Below are 18,929 nucleotides of genomic sequence, written 5' to 3'. Positions count from 1 at the left end.
GTTTTATTTGTGATAACACAATTAAACATGGCAAATTGTGCAGAAATAATTTTTTTGCCATACTGTCATAAAAATAAATTATGAACACATACAAAAACAAAAGTCAACAAAATACTAATAACTAATTATGTTGTAGTCAGTGTTTGCTTTTTTTTCCTGTGTGTTTTTTGTTTTTCTATTCAGTAATTTGCCTTTTTCAGCCATTTGTTTTGTTCTTCCCACATATTTAAAATATTTAGAAAATATAAAATATTTTCCTCGTAATTTGATGGTTTAATCAAACTTTAGGGTCATTAAAAACAAATATCCCCACTTTTGGTCATTACAGTAGGTCATAGGTTTTAACAACAATGAAAAGGTGAAGAAATTATATAATTTCTAAATCATACCTTGCACTTGGTCCAGAGGCAGTGAGACATTTCTCTCTGCAGGAATGTACTTCAAAACCACTGTAAGTTCCCCTTTATAGTGCATCACTGAGTCCACATAAGACTCACTCTGACAGAGGCACACACACATTTCAGTATCACACTTATCCATGTCAACACATTTCATTTTCTCCCTCACTGTGTCTGTTTGTGTGTGTGTGTGTTCAGCTCACCCTAGGCTGTAGAGCGAACCACTCCTCTATCTGCGTGTCAAACTCCCAGGAGTCAAAGGTCAGCTCCGTCTCCCCCAGGAAGTTGTTGTGTCCAAAACGATCATGATGCCACACAGAAACCTGCAGTGTGCGAGTCTCCAGCTGAGAGTGACTGACTACATACTATTCAAAGGGACAGAAACAGAAAAGAGCCTTTAAATCAATATCTCATTTGCGATATCTCATAAATCTCAATGCGAAACCTTGTAAGGCAGACAGGAACCTCCTCTTACCCTCAGATTTTCATTGAACACTGGGTTAGTGGTGTTGCTTTTGATGCTGGTTTTCCGCTTGCTTTGACGGGACTTGTCTGGCAGAAGATATGTTTTAACATAGCTGCAAACACACACACACACACACACACAAAATACCAATTTTTTTACTTGATATCTTAGACAACAAATAAACAACTTAAAGGGTTAGTTCACCAAAAAATGAAAATAATGTCATTTATTACTCATCCTCATGTCGTTTCACACCCATAAGGCCTTCATTCATCTTCGGAACACAAATTAAGATATTTTTAAATAAATCTGATGGCTCAGTGAGGCCTGCATTCACAGCAATGACATTTCCTCTCTCAAGATCCATAAAGGTACTAAAAACATATTTAAAACAGTTCAGTGGTTCTACCTTAATATTATAAAGCAACGAGAATATTTTTGTGCGCCAAAAAAACAAAATAACGACTTTTCAACAATATGATGGGCCGATTTCAAAACACTGCTTCGGAGCTTTGCGAATCGAATCAGTGGTTCGGAGTGCCAAAGTCACGTGATTTCAGCAGTTTAGCCATTTGATAGGAGATCCGAGTCACTGATTCGATTCGTAAAGCTCCGTAGAACTACTGAACTCGCATGAACTGTTTTAAATATGTTTTTAGTAGTTTTATGGATCTTGAGAGAGGAAATGTCATTGCAGTGAATGCAGGCCTCACTGAGCCATCGGATTTAATCAAAAATATCTTAATTTGTGTTCTGAAGATGAACGAAGGTCTTACGGGTGTAGAATGACATGAGGGTAAGCAATAAATGACATTATTATCATTTTTGGGTCAATTAACCCTTTAAGACAATTGATGAAATGAAATTAGAGCTGCCAATTGGTTCAATATTTAAACATCTACAATTTGTGATTAAGCTCATAGTTATTGAGTTAATTCATTTGGTTCATTATTAATTAAAAAAAAAGAGAAAAAAGTTTTGGGCTCGGCAATTTATTTAGAAGAGAATATATGTGGATGCTGGACAGAGTTAGATTTCTGTACCATTCAACACCTTCAATGGTGTTGGTCAATAGACATTGATAACATCTTTGGTACATATACACTTTTTATTAGTTAAACAAGGACCTGCTTAGCATAACGCATTTTGGGGGGAAAAAAAATTATAATACATATTTTCTAAAGCCATGCAATAGACTAAAAATTAAATTATTGAAAATCATCCTGAAAATCAACTATTAAAAATTGAAATAAAAGTTTAAATAAAATAAAATAATTATTTGATGAAAAACTGACAATTAGACTGAAATAAAATGTTGAGTACTAAAATTACTAAATAAAAAATAAATTATAGCCAAAAAATAAATATTTATAAAACTAGTAAAAAATTTTAAAAAGCACAAAATGATTATAACAAACTAAAATGAAAATGAAAACTAAAAATATAAAAATAAAAACTAATTCAAAATATTAATAAATATAACAATATTGTATAAACAATACTAACATGCAGTAAAAAAAAAAAAAAAAAAAAAAAAAAAAAAGACAGAATTTATGGTCCCACTTTATATTAGGTCACCTTAACTACTATGTACTTACATCAAAAAATAAGTACAACGTACTTATTGGGTTCATATTGAATTGCAAAACACTTTTGCTGCTATTGAAGTGGGATATGGGTAAGGTTAGGGACAGATTTGGTTGTGTGGGTAGGTTTAAGGGTAGGGGTAAGGTGTAAGGGATAGGTCAACAATGTTATTATAAATGTAATTACAGAAATTAATTACAGATGTAATTACATGCAGGTTTTTTTAAAATATAAGTACAATGTAAAAACATGTATGTACACAATAAGTGCATTGTATCAAATGATTAATTTAAATGTAAGTACATAGTAGTTAAGGCCACTTAATATAAAGTGGGACCGAATTTACATTTAACATTATTACATTGAACAATCCCTTTAAATACAACAACAACAACAACAACAACAAACAAATACATGCAGCACAGGGATGCTCTACCAGGGCTCGAAGTGAAGTGTATAGCTGTGTATGTGTGTGTGCCCTTACGCATCCGTGCGCTGTCTCCTCTCATCCCCGGTTGCTAGGCAGCGGCACTCGCGGACGAGCACGTTGAGTGCCCCTGTTTTATAGCTGTAAGAGATGTTGAGCAGGATCTCCCCGGAAACCCGCACATTGCCATAGTCCCCCGTCTCACTGTACACGCTCATCATACTGTTGATGCTGGTCTGGAAACAATATAGGGAGAGTCTTTGGGTGTGCATCTTTCACAAGCTTGTGTTAAAGTGCATGTATATCTCTTCACTAATACAGAAAGGCAAGAGAGAGAAACTGAAGCGAACACAGCAACAGACAGACACACATCTGTACTCAAACACACACTGAACACTCACAGTGTCAGCATCTGAGTCAGGTACATTAAGGAAACCCCACTTTCTCTCCGAGGCAGGTGTGGAAGACTAGAATAAGACAGGAGAAAGACAGAGAGGAGAGAAGATTGCCAGCATCAAGGCAAGCCAGGAAAAAAACAGAGAGCAGAGAAGTAGAATAAGAACCTACTATATATAAGGTGACAGAACACAGACTGCTAGAGCCAAGATGGAACTTTTTCACATTTGATTATTTGTAGCTGTTTAAATTGACAGTTCTCCCAAAAATGAACATTGTGTCATATTTGCTAACCCTTATGTCATTTCAAACCCTTTTGTTCTTCTTTCTTCCATAAAAATAGATGTTTAGCAGAACATTCACACAGCTATTTTCTAGCGATGCACGTTTCGGCAACCAAAAATATTCAGCTGAATTTTTGGTATCGGCGGTAATAGTTTTGAGGCGACAAAACTGAAAAACAGCATTTAATTAGCATTTCTCAGTCACCGAATAGGGTGACTGAAATATTGAGAGCTTTACTATGACTGGTCTAATTTATCACCTGAGAACATAAATCCCCAAACAGCATACCATATTCAATTGCCCAGTTTCCAAAATTTATTTACCCAAACATAATTTTTAGTTTCGGTTTCGGGCTAAATGAAAACTTTGGTTTAGTTTGAAACCAATGAAATCAAAAATGAAAACCAAAATGAAATTTTGGTTTAGTTTAGTTAAAAATTCATTCAGTGCATTGCTTCTCTTTCCCATATAATGACACTGAATGTGTACTGGAGTTTTTTGGCCCCAAAAATGACGAACAAAAAAACAAAAAAAAACCCCACCTTAATAGTAGTATATAGGTTTTTTAAAGCCATACATTAGATGTAAAATGTTGCACAATACATCTTGACAAGGCATATTTGAATTTACATAAGATAACATAAGAAAGAGTAGCATGAACATTCTTCAAAACATCTTCTTTTGTGTTCTACAGAAGAACATCATTCAGATTTTGAATGACATGAGGGTGAGTAAATGATGACAACCTTTGAAAACTCTGTGAAAACTTGACTGTTTTGTTGTCAGTGAAAGCCGGGCTAGTTTTTTCTCTTTGCTTATGAAGAGTGCTAAATGAAGAAGAAACACATCTGACTCATCTAGCTATTAGAGACTGTGTGTGAGCTATGAGTTATGTCAGCGGTTTTGAAAGAGGCCACTTGTCTTCATGTTTGCCTGAATTATTTCTCTTTGTTGTGTCTTAATGCACCACCTGCGTCTGTATGTGTGGCCAAGAACCGGGAAATACGACAATGATGCATTTTCAGTAGTTATTGCGTGTTTTATCTAAGCTAATTTGTGTGTACATGAGATTGTGTGATAAAACATGCATGCGTGGGTCTGCCAGGTGAGTCAACATATTAAGTGATCTCATGTAACTGGATATTTTGCCAGAAGGAGAAAATGCTAATATTCATAAGGCAGAAAAGCTGGAACGAGTTTTAGAGGGTAGGGCGTACTTAATATCTGAAAAAGAGGGTAAAAATGTTGGGTTTATGGCCCCCCGATATAAGGCACACATATATAAGTCTAAACATACAGTACAAACATGCAAAACACAGAAAAAGGAACAGATATATATTTTGTTTCAGTCAGACATTTGCACAAAGCCAGCAAAAACACGTTGCAGCAAAGCACTTGTGATTATGTTGTTTGTGTGTGCATGTGTCTGTCTAAATCATCATACCATTGATTGCGCACTGCAGACGCTCCGGTTGGTTTTATAGTGTGCTGATAACACCGCATCAATGTCCTCATCCGAGTCCTAGAGCACAAACACTGCCTTCAACAATATCACACTGAGAACAGCGCTGGTTCACTCAGTGATATGATATCATAAAAATCACATTACAGAAGGCTGTCTCTTATCATTTTAACTTCCTATCCGGAAATCTCATATCCTGCACACAGGAAAAAAATATGAACAAAATTGCAAGTGAGAAGTGGTTTAGGAGACTGTGGCTGAAATCTACCCCATCGTTCAGTCCTGGAACTGAGCGGCATCGACTAATCAGGGGATCTTCACTGAAGCCCTCTCCAGGATTACTGAGGTCCACCTCAGAGCGACTGCGATCTGTGAAAGCAGAGAAAATGAGATGCTGCTCTTATCCAAGGTTCTGACTATTTTATATTTTGTAATACTTCTAAGGACATAGAGTGAGCCTAAGACCACAACTGAACATTTTTCTAAATAAACTTTTTACTTTTTTCATTACAAATTATATCATTACCATCATTTAAACAAAGAGTTGAATTGAAACACCTAACATGAATTTCAGAATGTTTTGGTATTTGGCATGTTTCTGTAAACCCTGAAGGTCATGTTCTCCAGCATGATTTAGAAAGATCCAAAGAGCATCTTGTGCTTTAAATGGAAGCAAGAACATCTGACAGTCTATACAACAATGTTAACACAGCCTTAAGCCCGGGATACACTGCAGTGCACGATTTTAGCAATCCTGTAAGATCATTACTTTATCACACTGTGCGACATGGATCTATTAATGGATCTATTGGGTACGACATGCATGTAGACTGTACGATGATGACACCTATTGACTCGTAGGCTACGATGCAAGTTTCTATAGAAGAATAAAACGTCATCAGCATGCGGTAGTAGTTAACAAAAAGACAATGTTGAATCACACTTTGGCAGTTGTAGTTATGTGTGATGAAAAAAAAAACGAAGCGGCAAAAAAGAAAGGAAAAGAGCTTGAGGTAAGCAGTTTTAAGTTTTAGCGCCATGTCGCGTTGATTTCATTACGCATTTTTATTGGCTGGTCAGTAGACGTAGGTCGTAGCAGCAAACACACTGTGCGTTGATCATGCTGAATTTCTGACACTGTCAGAAAATGATACGATGATACTATCTTTGGTCGCAAGACCAGGAAAACAGCCGTCTGTGAACCTCTCTCACTGCACGACATAGGACCACAGATTAAGAGCCACGATCGCAGAAATCGCCAAGATTGTTTCACGATGGCAATCTTTCGTCTGGGACAGCCAAAAATCGTGCAGTGTATCCCAGGCTTAAAATAGTGGTTCTCAACTGGGGATTGGGCCCTCAAGATTACTTAAAATTATTTAAAATAAGACAAAACAAGTATAAAATAAGTTAAAGCAAGTAAAGGCAAAAATATCAACATATTTCATTATATTTTATACTTCAGAAAAAAACAATGTCAATTACCACTGGTCTAAAAATGCTTATTTGTGACCCTGGACCACAAAACCAGTCATAAGTCGCACAGGTATATTTGTAGCAATGGCAAACAATACATTGTATGGGTCAAAATTATCGATTTTTCTTTTATGCCAAAAATCATTAGGATATTACATAAAAGATCATGTTCAATGAAGATATTTTGTAAATTTCATACTGTAAATATATCAAAAAAATATTTTTTGTAAGTAATATGCATTGCTAAGGACTAAATTTGGACAACTTTAAAAGGCGATTTTCTCAATATTTTGATTTTTTTTGCACCCTCAGATTCCAGATTTTCAAACAGTTTTATCTCAGCCAAATATTGTCCTAACAAACTATACATCAATGGAAAGCTTATTTATTCAGCTTTCAGATGATGTATAAATCTCAATTTAAAAAAATTGACCCTTATGACCTAGGTCCTGGGTCACATTTTAGTTAGTGTCATAGAAACAGTGCAGAATCTTGAATATTTCTACATATATTTCTTTTACTTTCTTTTTTATTGGTTTTTCAAGAAAATGTTTTACATAGTATAACAAATAAAACATTAAAAAAGTGGTAGACATTCTGTTTTTGAGCTAAGTATAAGTTTACAAATTCATAGACACTGATTATTGTTTACATTACAGTATTTCCATTTCTTCTACATATAGTTTAAATTAGATTCTGAAGCACACATTTTCAGTGTGGTCTCAGACTTTTGAATCCCACTTAATGCTTTTAGGTTTTTAATATTAGAGTGAACTGATATAAGGACAGTTTCACAGGAAAATGTTGTTACTGGTGTCATTGGCAGCAACAGTACATATGTCAAGTTGTTGCCATGGTGATACCTGATGAGAGGGAGGCTCTGGATATGGCAATAGAGGGTGTGCTGCAATCTATTTGTCTCCGCCCATCCGCCATCTTTTCAGAAACGCTGTCACTGCTTTGTATACTAGACACGCTCTCTGCCCCATCCGGCTGAACAAACACACACACACACACACAGACAGTAAACACAGCTTTCTTCTCATGCACGTTAATCTGTATATAGGAATGGAATTGTTATCGTGTGTTACCCTGTTTCTTGCCTCTGTCTGGGTTGGTGTTTTGACCATTTGTGTTCTCATGTTATTGGGCACTGTTGGTAACCCTGATGGTTCCACTGCAACCGTTCTCTTCCTAAAACAGACACTTAATGAGAGTGAGACACAGACTGTCTTAATGAGAAGACACAGGCTTGAGCAGAATGAAATACTAGCTTACTGCACTAAAGAATATACATACATTTTATGTGAATATTTAATATGTGAAACAGTATGCAATCATCTCAAACAGTGGTATGCTACATTGTTGTTGACCTCATTACAATGCGTGTTTAATTATTGTTCAAAATTATTGCTAATATTACTCCTGGTTCATTTGTCACATTGCTAATGGTCAAGCATTGTTTTATCGGATACGGTGTTTACAGTGTTACATTTTAGCAATTATAGTAGGTCATCCCATTATTCCATGCATAAAGAAAAAAGCATACGTTGCACAGCATAAATACTATTAACTGCAGGAAATGTATCACAGTAAGTGATTCTAAGCATAGCCAAGTCAAGTTCAATGGACTGTAAATGATGCCCCTCACCCTTTCCTGTTTTTCCCTGCGCCTTTCTGGAATTGAGGAGTAGGCGATCTCTCATACTGTGGTGTGGATGATCTCTCCATCTCTGATGGTCTGTGAGCAGAGCCTCCATCTCCATAAATAAAAACAAATATTCATAATAAGAAATGAATTTAAGCCGTTAAGCTAAATACACACAGTTCTTTGACCATGTTGGAAAATTTGAGGGACAAAATCTGTGTATTACTCAATAGTGATGCATCAAAAAATACAATTTTTTTACTGAAACCAAATTAAAGTTTTCATTTAGCTGAAAACCAAAATATTTAGGTAATTCAATTTGGGTATTTGAACACAGCATTATTTATTTAGCAGAAATAAAGCCAAGATGGAAAAACCATGTGTTACAAAGTTAGGACACCCTGATTCAATTGCCTGTAGATCCACTTTTAGCAGCAATAACTTGAAGTAATCATTTTCTGTATGACTTCATCAGTCTCTCACATTATTCTGGAGGAATTTTGGCCCATTCTTCTTTACAATGTTGCTCCAGTTTATTGAGATTTGTGGACATTTGTTAATGCACAGCTCTCGCCACAGCTTTCCAGTCGGGTTGAGGTCTGGACTTCGACAGGGCCATTGCAACACCTTGATTCTTTTCTTTTTCAGCCATTCTGTTGTAGATTTGCTGGTAATCTTCAGATCATTGTCCAGTTGCATGACCCAGTTTTGGCCAAGCTTTAGCTGTCGGATGGATGGCCTCACATTTGGGCCCATGGCTACAAAACAAGCCCAAAATCATCAGCCCTATACCCACATGCTTGACTTTTGTTATGAGGTGTTTGTGCTGATATGCTCTTTTGATTTTCACTAAACTTGGCGCTGTACATTATGGCCAAACATCTCCACTTTGGTCTCATCTGTCCAAAGGACATTGTTCTGGAAGCCTTATGGTTTGTTCAGAAGCAACTTTGCAAACCTAAGCCATGCTGCCATGTTTTTTTTTTTTAGAGAGTTTGGGAGGCTTTCTCCTGGAAACCCTTCCAAACATGCCATACTTGACCCGTCTTTTTCTAATGGTACTGTCTTAATCTTTATCATTTAACATGTTACCTGAGACCTGTAGAGTCTGAGGTGTAGCTCTTGGGCTGTCTGCAATTTCTCTGAGCATTACACTGTCTGATCTTGGGGTGAATTTGCTGGGACATCCACTCATGGGAAGATTGGTGTCTGTTTTGAATGTCTTCCCCTTGTGAATAATCTTCCTCACTGTAAATGATGGACTTGTATTGAAATGGCCTTGTAACTGTTCCCAGATTGATGGCATTGTTTTAACACACATCTGAAGGCTCCAGACACACAAACTGCTAGAACTTCAGCTTTTATAGAGGTAATCACACTTGCTGGTGATCAGTTAATCCAAGACATTTGATTAGCAGTGCCTGACTGTTACTTACCCTCTTAAATTCCTATGTTAACAGTAAGGGTGTCTTACGTTTGTCACCCATGGCTTTTCCATTTTGGCTTTATTTTTGCTAAGCAAATAATGACACGGTGTGATATGTCATGTGTTGTTGTTAATCTGAGGTTTTATTTTACAAATATTAAGACCTGCCAAGGACCAGATGATTTTTTATTATGCCCTGATACAGAAAACCATGGAATTCAATAGGGTGTCCTAACTTTTTCACATGACTGTATATACTGCGGTAACTTAGCCAATAAAACTTTTAAATTTATTATCGACAATGCTGCTGTTCAGCTGGACAAACAATGATAATATATTTCATTTGTATACACTGAAACGTGTAACTATTCTAGTTTTCAAATCATTAAATAGAGTCTGGAGAGGAAAACTTTCCATTATGTCAGGGTTCACATTGTGTAAAATGTATGACAATATTTACAGGCATTGGTTGGTGGATGTTTGTGTTGACAGTTGGTCTCACCTGGAGGACTGCTGAGGATTGACTGTTTGACTACATCACTGCTGGGTACACTGGCATGTTGAAACCTCTTGGATCTCTCTTCCAGAAACCATTCTCCTGTAACCACCTTCAGCTCCCTATAACAGCCAGTCACACACAGACAACACTGTGTAAGCCCCAATTATAGAAGTGACAAGCATAGCTTAATTGGTTCACCTATTTAAGAGCCTATAAACTGCATTTTTTCCCTATACTCCATTGACATTTCCTATTGAAACAAGTTGGTGCAGAACATTTATTAAAAGCCAAAAAAATCATCTTTTTAGCATTACAGACCAGATTGTGTATGGATGTTCTGTGTGACTCACGCAGTCTTTGCACACACGGTGCATTTGCAGTTGCTGCCTGGAGGCGTAGCAGTGCAGAAGTTGCAGATGCGCCGATGACAATTGGTACACACATTACCCCTCTGCAGGATGAGACCCAGAGCACGCAGACATACGGCACACTCACGCTGATCAGCTGAACTACGCCGCCCGGCTCGCTTCAGTTCCAGAAGTTCATTTTTCAGCTTCCTGTAGAGGCACAACCGGCATCATTGTTGGGGAGCAACTAAACATAACAACCCTATAAATTAGCTACAGGAGGTGTGTTCCTTTTAAAGGGTTAGTTCACCCAAAAATGAAAATTCTGTCATTTATTACTCACCCTCGTTCCACATCCGTAAGACCTTCGTTCATCTTCGGAACACAAATTAAGATCTTTTTGATGAAGTCTAAGTGGTTTCTGTCTCTCCATAGAGATCCAACGCAACGACCACTCCAAGGTCCAGAAAGGTAGGAAAAAAGACTCCATTAAATCATTAAAGTACTCCATGTGACTCCAGTGGCTTAAACTCAATTTTATGAAGTTATGAAGTATTTACCACTTTATTGTCCAAAGCGTGTTCACACAACAACGCCAGCTCTCACGTGAACACAAAATGCATGCGTCGTGCTGCTCTCGTGAACACAAGTTGCAGATCAATATTTTTTTAAAGTGGTAAATTAATGTTTTTTTTTTGCAAACAAAGCACTTGCGTCGCTTCATAAAATTGAGATTAAACCACTGGAGTCACATGGAGTACTTTTTCCGACCTTTCTGGACCTTGGAGTTGTAGTTGCGTTGGATCTCTATGGAGAAACAGAAACCTCTCAGGGAGTAATAAATGACAGAATTTTCATTTTTGGGTGAACTAACCCTTTAACATAGTTTATCTATTCCAAAAAGAAGCTACATTTCCTCCCAAACAATTCACAGATTTGAGTCGCAACATTTTAAGTATTTTATCAGAATATTTAGTTCATTATTATGTGTTTGAGTCAGTTATATAAATTAGTTATGTGAGCATTCAATTTTTTCTTTTGTATTTACTATCATTTTTCAGTTCAAGTTTGATTCAACCTAATTGGGATTGTTCATCCATTTATAAACCCTCATTGTTTTTGTGTTATACCATGTCTACAACGAATACAACAGTTGTCAAGTCATGCCATGCCGCAACAGCTTGAGGCGGTCTACATTGGACGTGACAAAGCAACCATTGCAAATCTAATTGTTCATGTCAGAAGTAGCGCAAGCGCTTGGAGTACATCAGAAATAGAACGGGGAATTGCTGTGTCACCACGCTGCATCGCACCCAGTGTAGACAGCATCACTGATTATAATGAGTACTATTTGCTTTTGTTGTTCTGCAATTACATTATAAATGATCTAATTGGAAAGTTGTTTACCTATTTTAATTAGCTTCAGTGTGGTTAGCTGTTTTTTTTTTTTAGAAATTGATAGAATAGCTAACTACTTTTGCAGAAGAAAGAAAGAAAATGTCTGCTTGTGATTATGTGCAAGTGGAAGATGCTACCTGATGCGTTTCTCCTCTCGTTTCCTGAGCTTCTCGTCTTTCTGGAGAACACTGAGGATCATCTGTCTTTCGTGCTCCAGGAGGAAGGACAGATTAAGGGACTCGGTTGTCTTCGCCATGACCATTTAAAGAACTGCTCACAGAGCTCAAGGAAAACTTAGCCAATCAAACTGGCCACAAACCAATCACAAATATACTTCATGAATGCAGCTAGAATCCTCATGAATGAATGAAGGACTGCTTTAGTTCATCTATATATCCCAACAAAGGTCATCTGCCCTCTCCTTCAGACGATAACATTCATCTCTCAGTAATTGTGGCAGGTCTTCTGATCCTATTGGTCAGTGCATTAACCTTTTCAGCTGCTGAATGCCTGAAAGCATAACATCCATATAAAAACAATCAGTGATTATTCAGGGTATTTCAGGTGTAATACTTACAATATAAATGTGAATCATGAATCATGATTCATGTATTCTGACCTGTTAAAGTCAAATTTAATTGTTCTTGATCTTTTAAAATAATAAAAGAGTTGAATATAATATAAAACATCCAACAACGTTCAGAAATAAAAAATATAATAAAAAACTTCTATTGAAACTAAGTTAAAAAACACTGATTGTTCTCTATATTTCCATCAGTCTGTTTGTAAGGGTCAGAGAGAGAGAGAGTGAAAGTCATAATGAAAAATATAATGAAATTATTACTCTTTTCAGAGCAAAAAAAGAAAATCACCTTGGCTTACAAATAACCTCAAGGAGGAAAAACTGATTAATATTTGACATGACCACTTTAAAACCATAATGATTATGCCTCTCATAACAAACATTAAACACAAAACAGTATCTAAATGTACGAATTAAAACCAAATTTAATAGAGCACATACAGTATATGTAAAGCAATCCAATATAATTTATTATGTTTGGATTGCTTTACATATACTGTATGTGCTCTATTAAATTTGGTTTTAATTCGTACATTTAGATACTGTTTTGTGTTTAATGCATATCCTTATACATATGCGTATCCTTATATATAACAATAATTTAGAGACAAACTTAAGCCATTTTTATCTGGTTCAGCATGACAGACTAGCTTATAGATTATGATGGTCTTTATTATCTGATTTGTGAATAGACTGACAGTTCAGATGTCAGTGTGACAGCCCAGCCAAACCGATATAGCTACAGCTACTAGTCACCATTTAGGTTTTTATCTAAAGCGACAATACACTAATTGCAGTGGCAGTCTGCCAACGGCAATCTGGGGTGAAGTGACTTGCTCGAGAGCACAAGAATAATAGAACAGGGCAGTAATCACTGCACATCATGCATACTTGGGACTGAACCTACAACCTCTGCATTAATAGATGGCACTTTCCACAAGATAATAGGGCTTGGAACTGATAAAAATGTAAAGCAAATTAAATAATGAAATCCTACATTAAGAGCTCTCAAATAAAAAGACACCAGAATTCCATACATCAAAGAATTGTTTTCCTACAATAACAATGGTAATAAGAGTTGAATGAGTCTGCAGAACAAATGCATTCAACACTACAAAAATGTAAAATAAGAAAATTAAATAAGAATATTTACTTCTCTTACTACCATACTAGAAGAAAAAAGGTTCAAATGATATTACATCCTTGTTTTAACAGTTTTATGTTTTATTTTCTTTTTATTTGGAATCCACTACAATTCAATACTGCAAACTGTGCATTACATTTTTGGTAATTCAAATGAGTTAATAATTAAAAATGTGATATTCACATCACAAACCATTCTAGAATGTACGGTCAAACCAAAAATTATTCAGACATTTTTTATATTTTTGATATATTTTTTCTAGTGGGTGCAAGACATTATAGTTCATTTATGTAAGTGAGGATAGCAAAATAAAGTAAACTGTGACATATTATACCCAAAAATTCTACATAGTGGACTACCAGTAAAATTTGGAACCAAAAATTATTCAGACACTTTGACCTGACCATGTTTTGCTAAAGTGTTATCTGACATAATTAAGATTAATTTTTTTCTGACACAGTTTAACTCTGAGATCTTGTCATATTTTATTACCATTTTTTAAACTATAGTGAATAAACTGAATTAATGAATGAAATGTTCAAGGTGTCTGAATACATTTTAGTTTGACTATATATATAATTTTATTTAATTTTATTCAATACTACTATTAATAATTTATATTATGACATTTTAATGATTATTATAATATCATTATAATAATCATTATTATTATTATATATGGGTTAAAAGGTTACATTTCATCCTATGTTGATTTTATGTAAGACAATCGTTTGTCTAACATATATTTTTTTTCTCTCTCAAAAGGACATGGGAATTATTTAGCTTTTATTACTTAAAAAAAAAACAAAAAAAAAAAAACAACAATTTGTATTCTTAGAAAGTGCCAACTCCAAACCATAACCATTTCAATCATGTTCAGTTGTCTTTGCTAGAAGCCCCATCAAGACTGAAGCATTTTACTGGCCTGGATCTGTGGAGGACTTGTTAATTTCCTGTTTGAAACACTGATTTATGGGTCATATTCAACTCCCAGCACTGTCTGTTTGCATGAACTGGGTTAATATGTAGCATTTACTGCATGTGTGTGTATATGTCATCTCATCTTTGTTGCAGGTTTGTTTGAAATTAATAGTGAGTGACAAATGGTGAGGACAGAAAATGTGTGTGTCTGTGTGTGTGTGTGTGTGCCTGTGTGGACACGATTTGGTTTCTTTTATGTTGTCTGACAGAATCTGATACACCATGTCTAACAGGCCAGCCTACATAATCAGAACCTTCAAAAGCTGTTTTTCACACCATCATTTACACTTAGAAAGGCGTCTGCCACTGGTGACACAACCACACACGTACACCTATGTGTCACACACAGGTGGTAAATTATTTGTAATGTCGCAACAAAAAATTGCTTTAGACTGAATTGCATCCGTGTATGTTTGTGTATTTGTGTGTAACTGAGGTTCTTGTTCCATTAAGTGTCTGACTCAACAGGAAGACGTGGAGCAAAATAACTTCAAATTTCTCATGCGAGAACTGATTACACGGACACACAAATGTGCGCAAATTGAAAGTGTAGCTTCAGTATCTCCGCCGAGGAGTAGGACAGCATGAGCCAGCAATGTCTAGCAGCACTATACTAATAAAAAAAATAAATAAATAAAAAAAAATCACTTCTGAATCTTACTGCCATCATCGTCAGGCAGATGTTAGTATGTGTTTGAGTCTGAATGTTGGAGTGTTTATTATACACTCCTGAGCAAGGTATATACCGCTGAGCTGCTTCAATAAAAACTGCAGGGTTACAAAAGGTGTGGTATCTCCCTCGATCCCACCCTAAGTACACACATTAGTGTACACAAAGCCCTGTATCAACACACTAACACGCAGTTCTCTTACGTTGTTAAACAATACCGTTCAAAAGTTTAGGGTCAGTAATATTTTTAATGTTTTACAAAGAAGTCTCACCAAGGCTGTATTTATTACAGTTTAAAATAACTGAATATACAGCAGCCATGATTCTAGTCTTCAGTGTCACATGATCCTTGAGAAATCATTCTTATATGCTGATTTGGTGCTCAAGAAACATTTCTTTTTATTATCAATGTTAAAAACAGTTGTGCTACTAAAGGGTTAGTTCACCCCAAAATAAAAAAATTCTGTCATTAATTACTCCCCCTCCAAACCCCTTAGACTTTAGTTCATCTTCAGAACACAAATGAAGACATTTTTTATGAAATCTGAGCGATTTCTGTCCCTCCATTGACAGCTACACAACTACCACTTTGATACTTCAAAAAGTTCATAAAGAGATCGTAAAACTAATCCATTTGAATTGAGCGGTTTAGTCAAAATTGTCTGATGAGACACAATCGCTTTATATGATGAACAGATATAATTTAGGCTTTTATTCACATATAAACATTCATCAACTCACATCAGTTATGGTAAACTGAACCTCAAGCATGTTTGCTTGACATGCAAGAAACAATGAGGTTCATTCTCATGTGTTATGCAGTATGTTTGAGCTTCCACAAGAACCAATGAGGTTTGTTCTTGCATGTCAAGTAGGTTCGATTGAGCTTCTGTTCATGTTCGCTGATCAATGTTTATATGTGAATGAAAGCCTAAATTTAATCTGTTCATCATATAAAGCCTGTCTCTTCAGAAAATTACCATGAATTAGCTAGTTTTACCTTTTCTTTATGAACTTTCTGAAGCGTCAAATTGGTAGTCGCATAGACTGTCAATGGAGGGACAGAAATCTCAGATTTCATTAAAAATATCTTCATTTGTGTCCAGAAGATGAACGAAAGTTTAGAACGATATGAAGGTTAGTAAATTAAGACAAAATTTTCATTTTGGGGTGAACTAACACTTTAATATTTTGTGGAAATTGAGATTTTTCAGGATTCTTTGATGAACAGAAAATTCAAAAGAACAGCATTTATTTTGTTTGTAACAATGTCTATTGTCACTTTTGATCAATTTAATTGCTCAAATATACAAGTATTAATTTCTTAAAAAAAAAAAAATAAATAAAAAAAAAAAAAAAGCACCTGTGTGACTGACTCTTCCTTTGAACACAAAAACATCGGTCTCCATTTTTTGTAATGAAAGTCACAAGGATTTGAAATAACAAGTACATGATTTTATAAACAAATGTTTTAATTTGAAATTTTCATGAACTAACTCTTAAACAGCATAAAATAGTATAGTCCACACCTGCATATACCTGGACTAATTAAGACACAAAACAATAATGAAACTTTCAATGATACCTGCGAGCACTGTTCATTCATTGGTACCTCAGGCCCTAGTGCACATGAAGACAGCAGGCAGGAATAATGCTGCCTTCAAGTCCTCCTGGGAAATTCATATTTACCAGCTCAGAAGTCATCATCACAATGTGAAAATTTCAAAAGATTTTGGTGGGGAAAAAGGATTTCATATTTCTTCATCTCTTTTTCACTTATTGACAAAAGAGGATGCATTTCAGCCCTAGGGCAACATAATGAAAAGCAATGGATGCGCATGTAATTGGTTATTCTTCTATGTATTTTAGCTTTCTCATGCTGAAATGCAGTTGCACAAGCCTGTCACTTCATAACAGCCAAATGAGCAGTATTTTCTGGCAAGCCTTATTTGTATTATTCATCAAGAGTACGCTGAATGCACGCAAAATAAACAGTGTTGAGCATGTTTTAATTATGCCTCACAATCCTGAATTTCCCACTGCTAATTAAGACACTGTGGTGCTGTTCATGTGTAAATATGATCATCCCTACATGACCTGAAAGTAGCATTACAGATGACAAGCATGCTACAGGAACCTTGGGAAATGTAGTTCAGTGCATAAATCTCAAGAGAACAAGTCAACAAGCTGCCAGTCCAGCTCTCAGCTCACAGTAATTACTCCTCTAATGATGGAGACACATTCACCAACAACACCTGGCTTAATAGAGATTAGATTCATGCATGTTTTATGCCTTTCAGAGAGGCTGCATTAGCATAATAAAAAAGGGGCACAGAGCTATGAAATGCAGATTAGCAAGACAAAAATGAGTCTTGGGTAGTAAGCATGGTAGTGGAAGACCAGTAAGAGATTTTCAGCAGCCAATGGCAATATTAAAATGTAGAGAACAGGGTGGCAAATGGTCAGTATAATGCCAATGCACATGAATATTGTAATTTAATGGCAGAAATTAGATTAGTTTACAAAATTTTTACTCAACTTTGTGTAAAGAACACAAAGGGGAACAACTTATCACCAAACAAACATGGTACATCTCAAATTCATGTATAAATATATGGTTCACATACTTTTAAAATGAATTTAAGTGGCAGATGAAGGAAATTATGTTGTTTTCAGCCCTCCACACACATTCAGATAGCGTATGAAGTATACCACGGACTAATGGACTAATAGCATGCAATGTAATGTAATGTAGTCCTTCTCTCCAGCTGTGCCCTGTTGAATCTTTAATGCGTGCCTCTTTTTTAAACACACATACACACAAATCAATACAAAATGTCAGTTATGGGAAGTAAATTGTTAGTGTTAAAGTATATCAGTAGAATGATCTGGGCAGTATGTCTCAGTCAATCATATTATATTGAAGTGTATTGTCTGAACATGACAGATTTTGGTCCTTCTATCTGTGACGCCTATTACACTTTTCAACCCGCTTTCTCTTTTTTCAAGACCAGTGCACATTAAAATTAGAAAAAGGCCTTAAAAATTTAATGAGTTTGCTTTCAGTCTTTTTTATAAAATTGATTTAGTTTTTATGATCTTGCTGCCACTAACATCCCTGTCTGAATATCTAATTATGTAAATATTTCTGTCCTGCTCATAATGAAGATAATACATTTTCTTTGCGAGTATCACATATATCAGTCACTCTTTTACAAATAATACGGACATTCAGTGATTTTGTAGGGGTGAAATTGTGCCTCAAATACACAAACCATGTCCACAGAGCCAATTTTTGTTTGTTTGTTTGTTTTTTATGCTTGAAATTTGTTGCAAGAGCCACATGTGAAAGGACACCCAAAGAAATACAGAAATGCAAATTCTTTTATATCTTCATCGTTTCTTTTAGACTACAATTTTAACAGTCTCTGAAACATTCACCCTTTCTGTTCCTCTCTGGTAGAATGAGCTGCCAACCACGGCTGAGATTTTTTTTCATGATTTATGGATTTTTCACGATTTGATTCATAAACTTGCAATTCAATCTAATCTTAATTTAATGTGGATAAATATCAGCTACAGTACATGTTCATTTTTCTCAAGGAAAAAAATCTCTCTCAACTAATGCTGTAAACAGGTCAGCTGGTACCATAATATTTAAGGTTAAAATGAACAACTTGTATACAATTAACATAAGGCAGTTTTTTAATAATAACATTATAATATTTTTAATGAT

At 35.5% G+C, this 18,929-nt stretch overlaps 1 protein-coding gene across 3 annotated transcripts in view; it reads right to left on the bottom strand.

Annotated features, from left to right (window-relative positions):
* The window catches only part of sytl5 (synaptotagmin-like 5), a 28,580-nt gene that overhangs the window by 7,009 nt on the left and 2,642 nt on the right, over positions 1-18,929 (bottom strand). Inside the window, exons 2-14 of one of the 3 annotated variants that reach the window (XM_051906768.1) lie at positions 11,953-12,325; positions 10,421-10,627; positions 10,074-10,189; positions 8,149-8,257; positions 7,589-7,703; positions 7,361-7,490; positions 5,290-5,390; positions 5,004-5,081; positions 3,280-3,345; positions 2,936-3,114; positions 874-976; positions 602-763; positions 390-498 (exon numbers count right to left, since the gene is read on the bottom strand). In XM_051906768.1, coding sequence (XP_051762728.1) covers positions 390-498; positions 602-763; positions 874-976; positions 2,936-3,114; positions 3,280-3,345; positions 5,004-5,081; positions 5,290-5,390; positions 7,361-7,490; positions 7,589-7,703; positions 8,149-8,257; positions 10,074-10,189; positions 10,421-10,627; positions 11,953-12,077 — 1,600 coding nt within the window. In that variant the 5' untranslated portion in view covers positions 12,078-12,325. The remainder of the gene's footprint in view (positions 1-389; positions 499-601; positions 764-873; positions 977-2,935; positions 3,115-3,279; positions 3,346-5,003; positions 5,082-5,289; positions 5,391-7,360; positions 7,491-7,588; positions 7,704-8,148; positions 8,258-10,073; positions 10,190-10,420; positions 10,628-11,952; positions 12,326-18,929) is intronic. The other 2 variants (XM_051906769.1, XM_051906770.1) reach the window with 2 other exon arrangements.

Source organism: Ctenopharyngodon idella, chromosome 9 (genome assembly GCF_019924925.1).
Source record: "Ctenopharyngodon idella isolate HZGC_01 chromosome 9, HZGC01, whole genome shotgun sequence".
In the NCBI taxonomy this organism is placed as follows: domain Eukaryota; kingdom Metazoa; phylum Chordata; class Actinopteri; order Cypriniformes; family Xenocyprididae; genus Ctenopharyngodon; species Ctenopharyngodon idella.
Note: the sequence above shows the minus strand (reverse complement) of the source record. Positions and strands in the feature narration are given on the sequence as shown.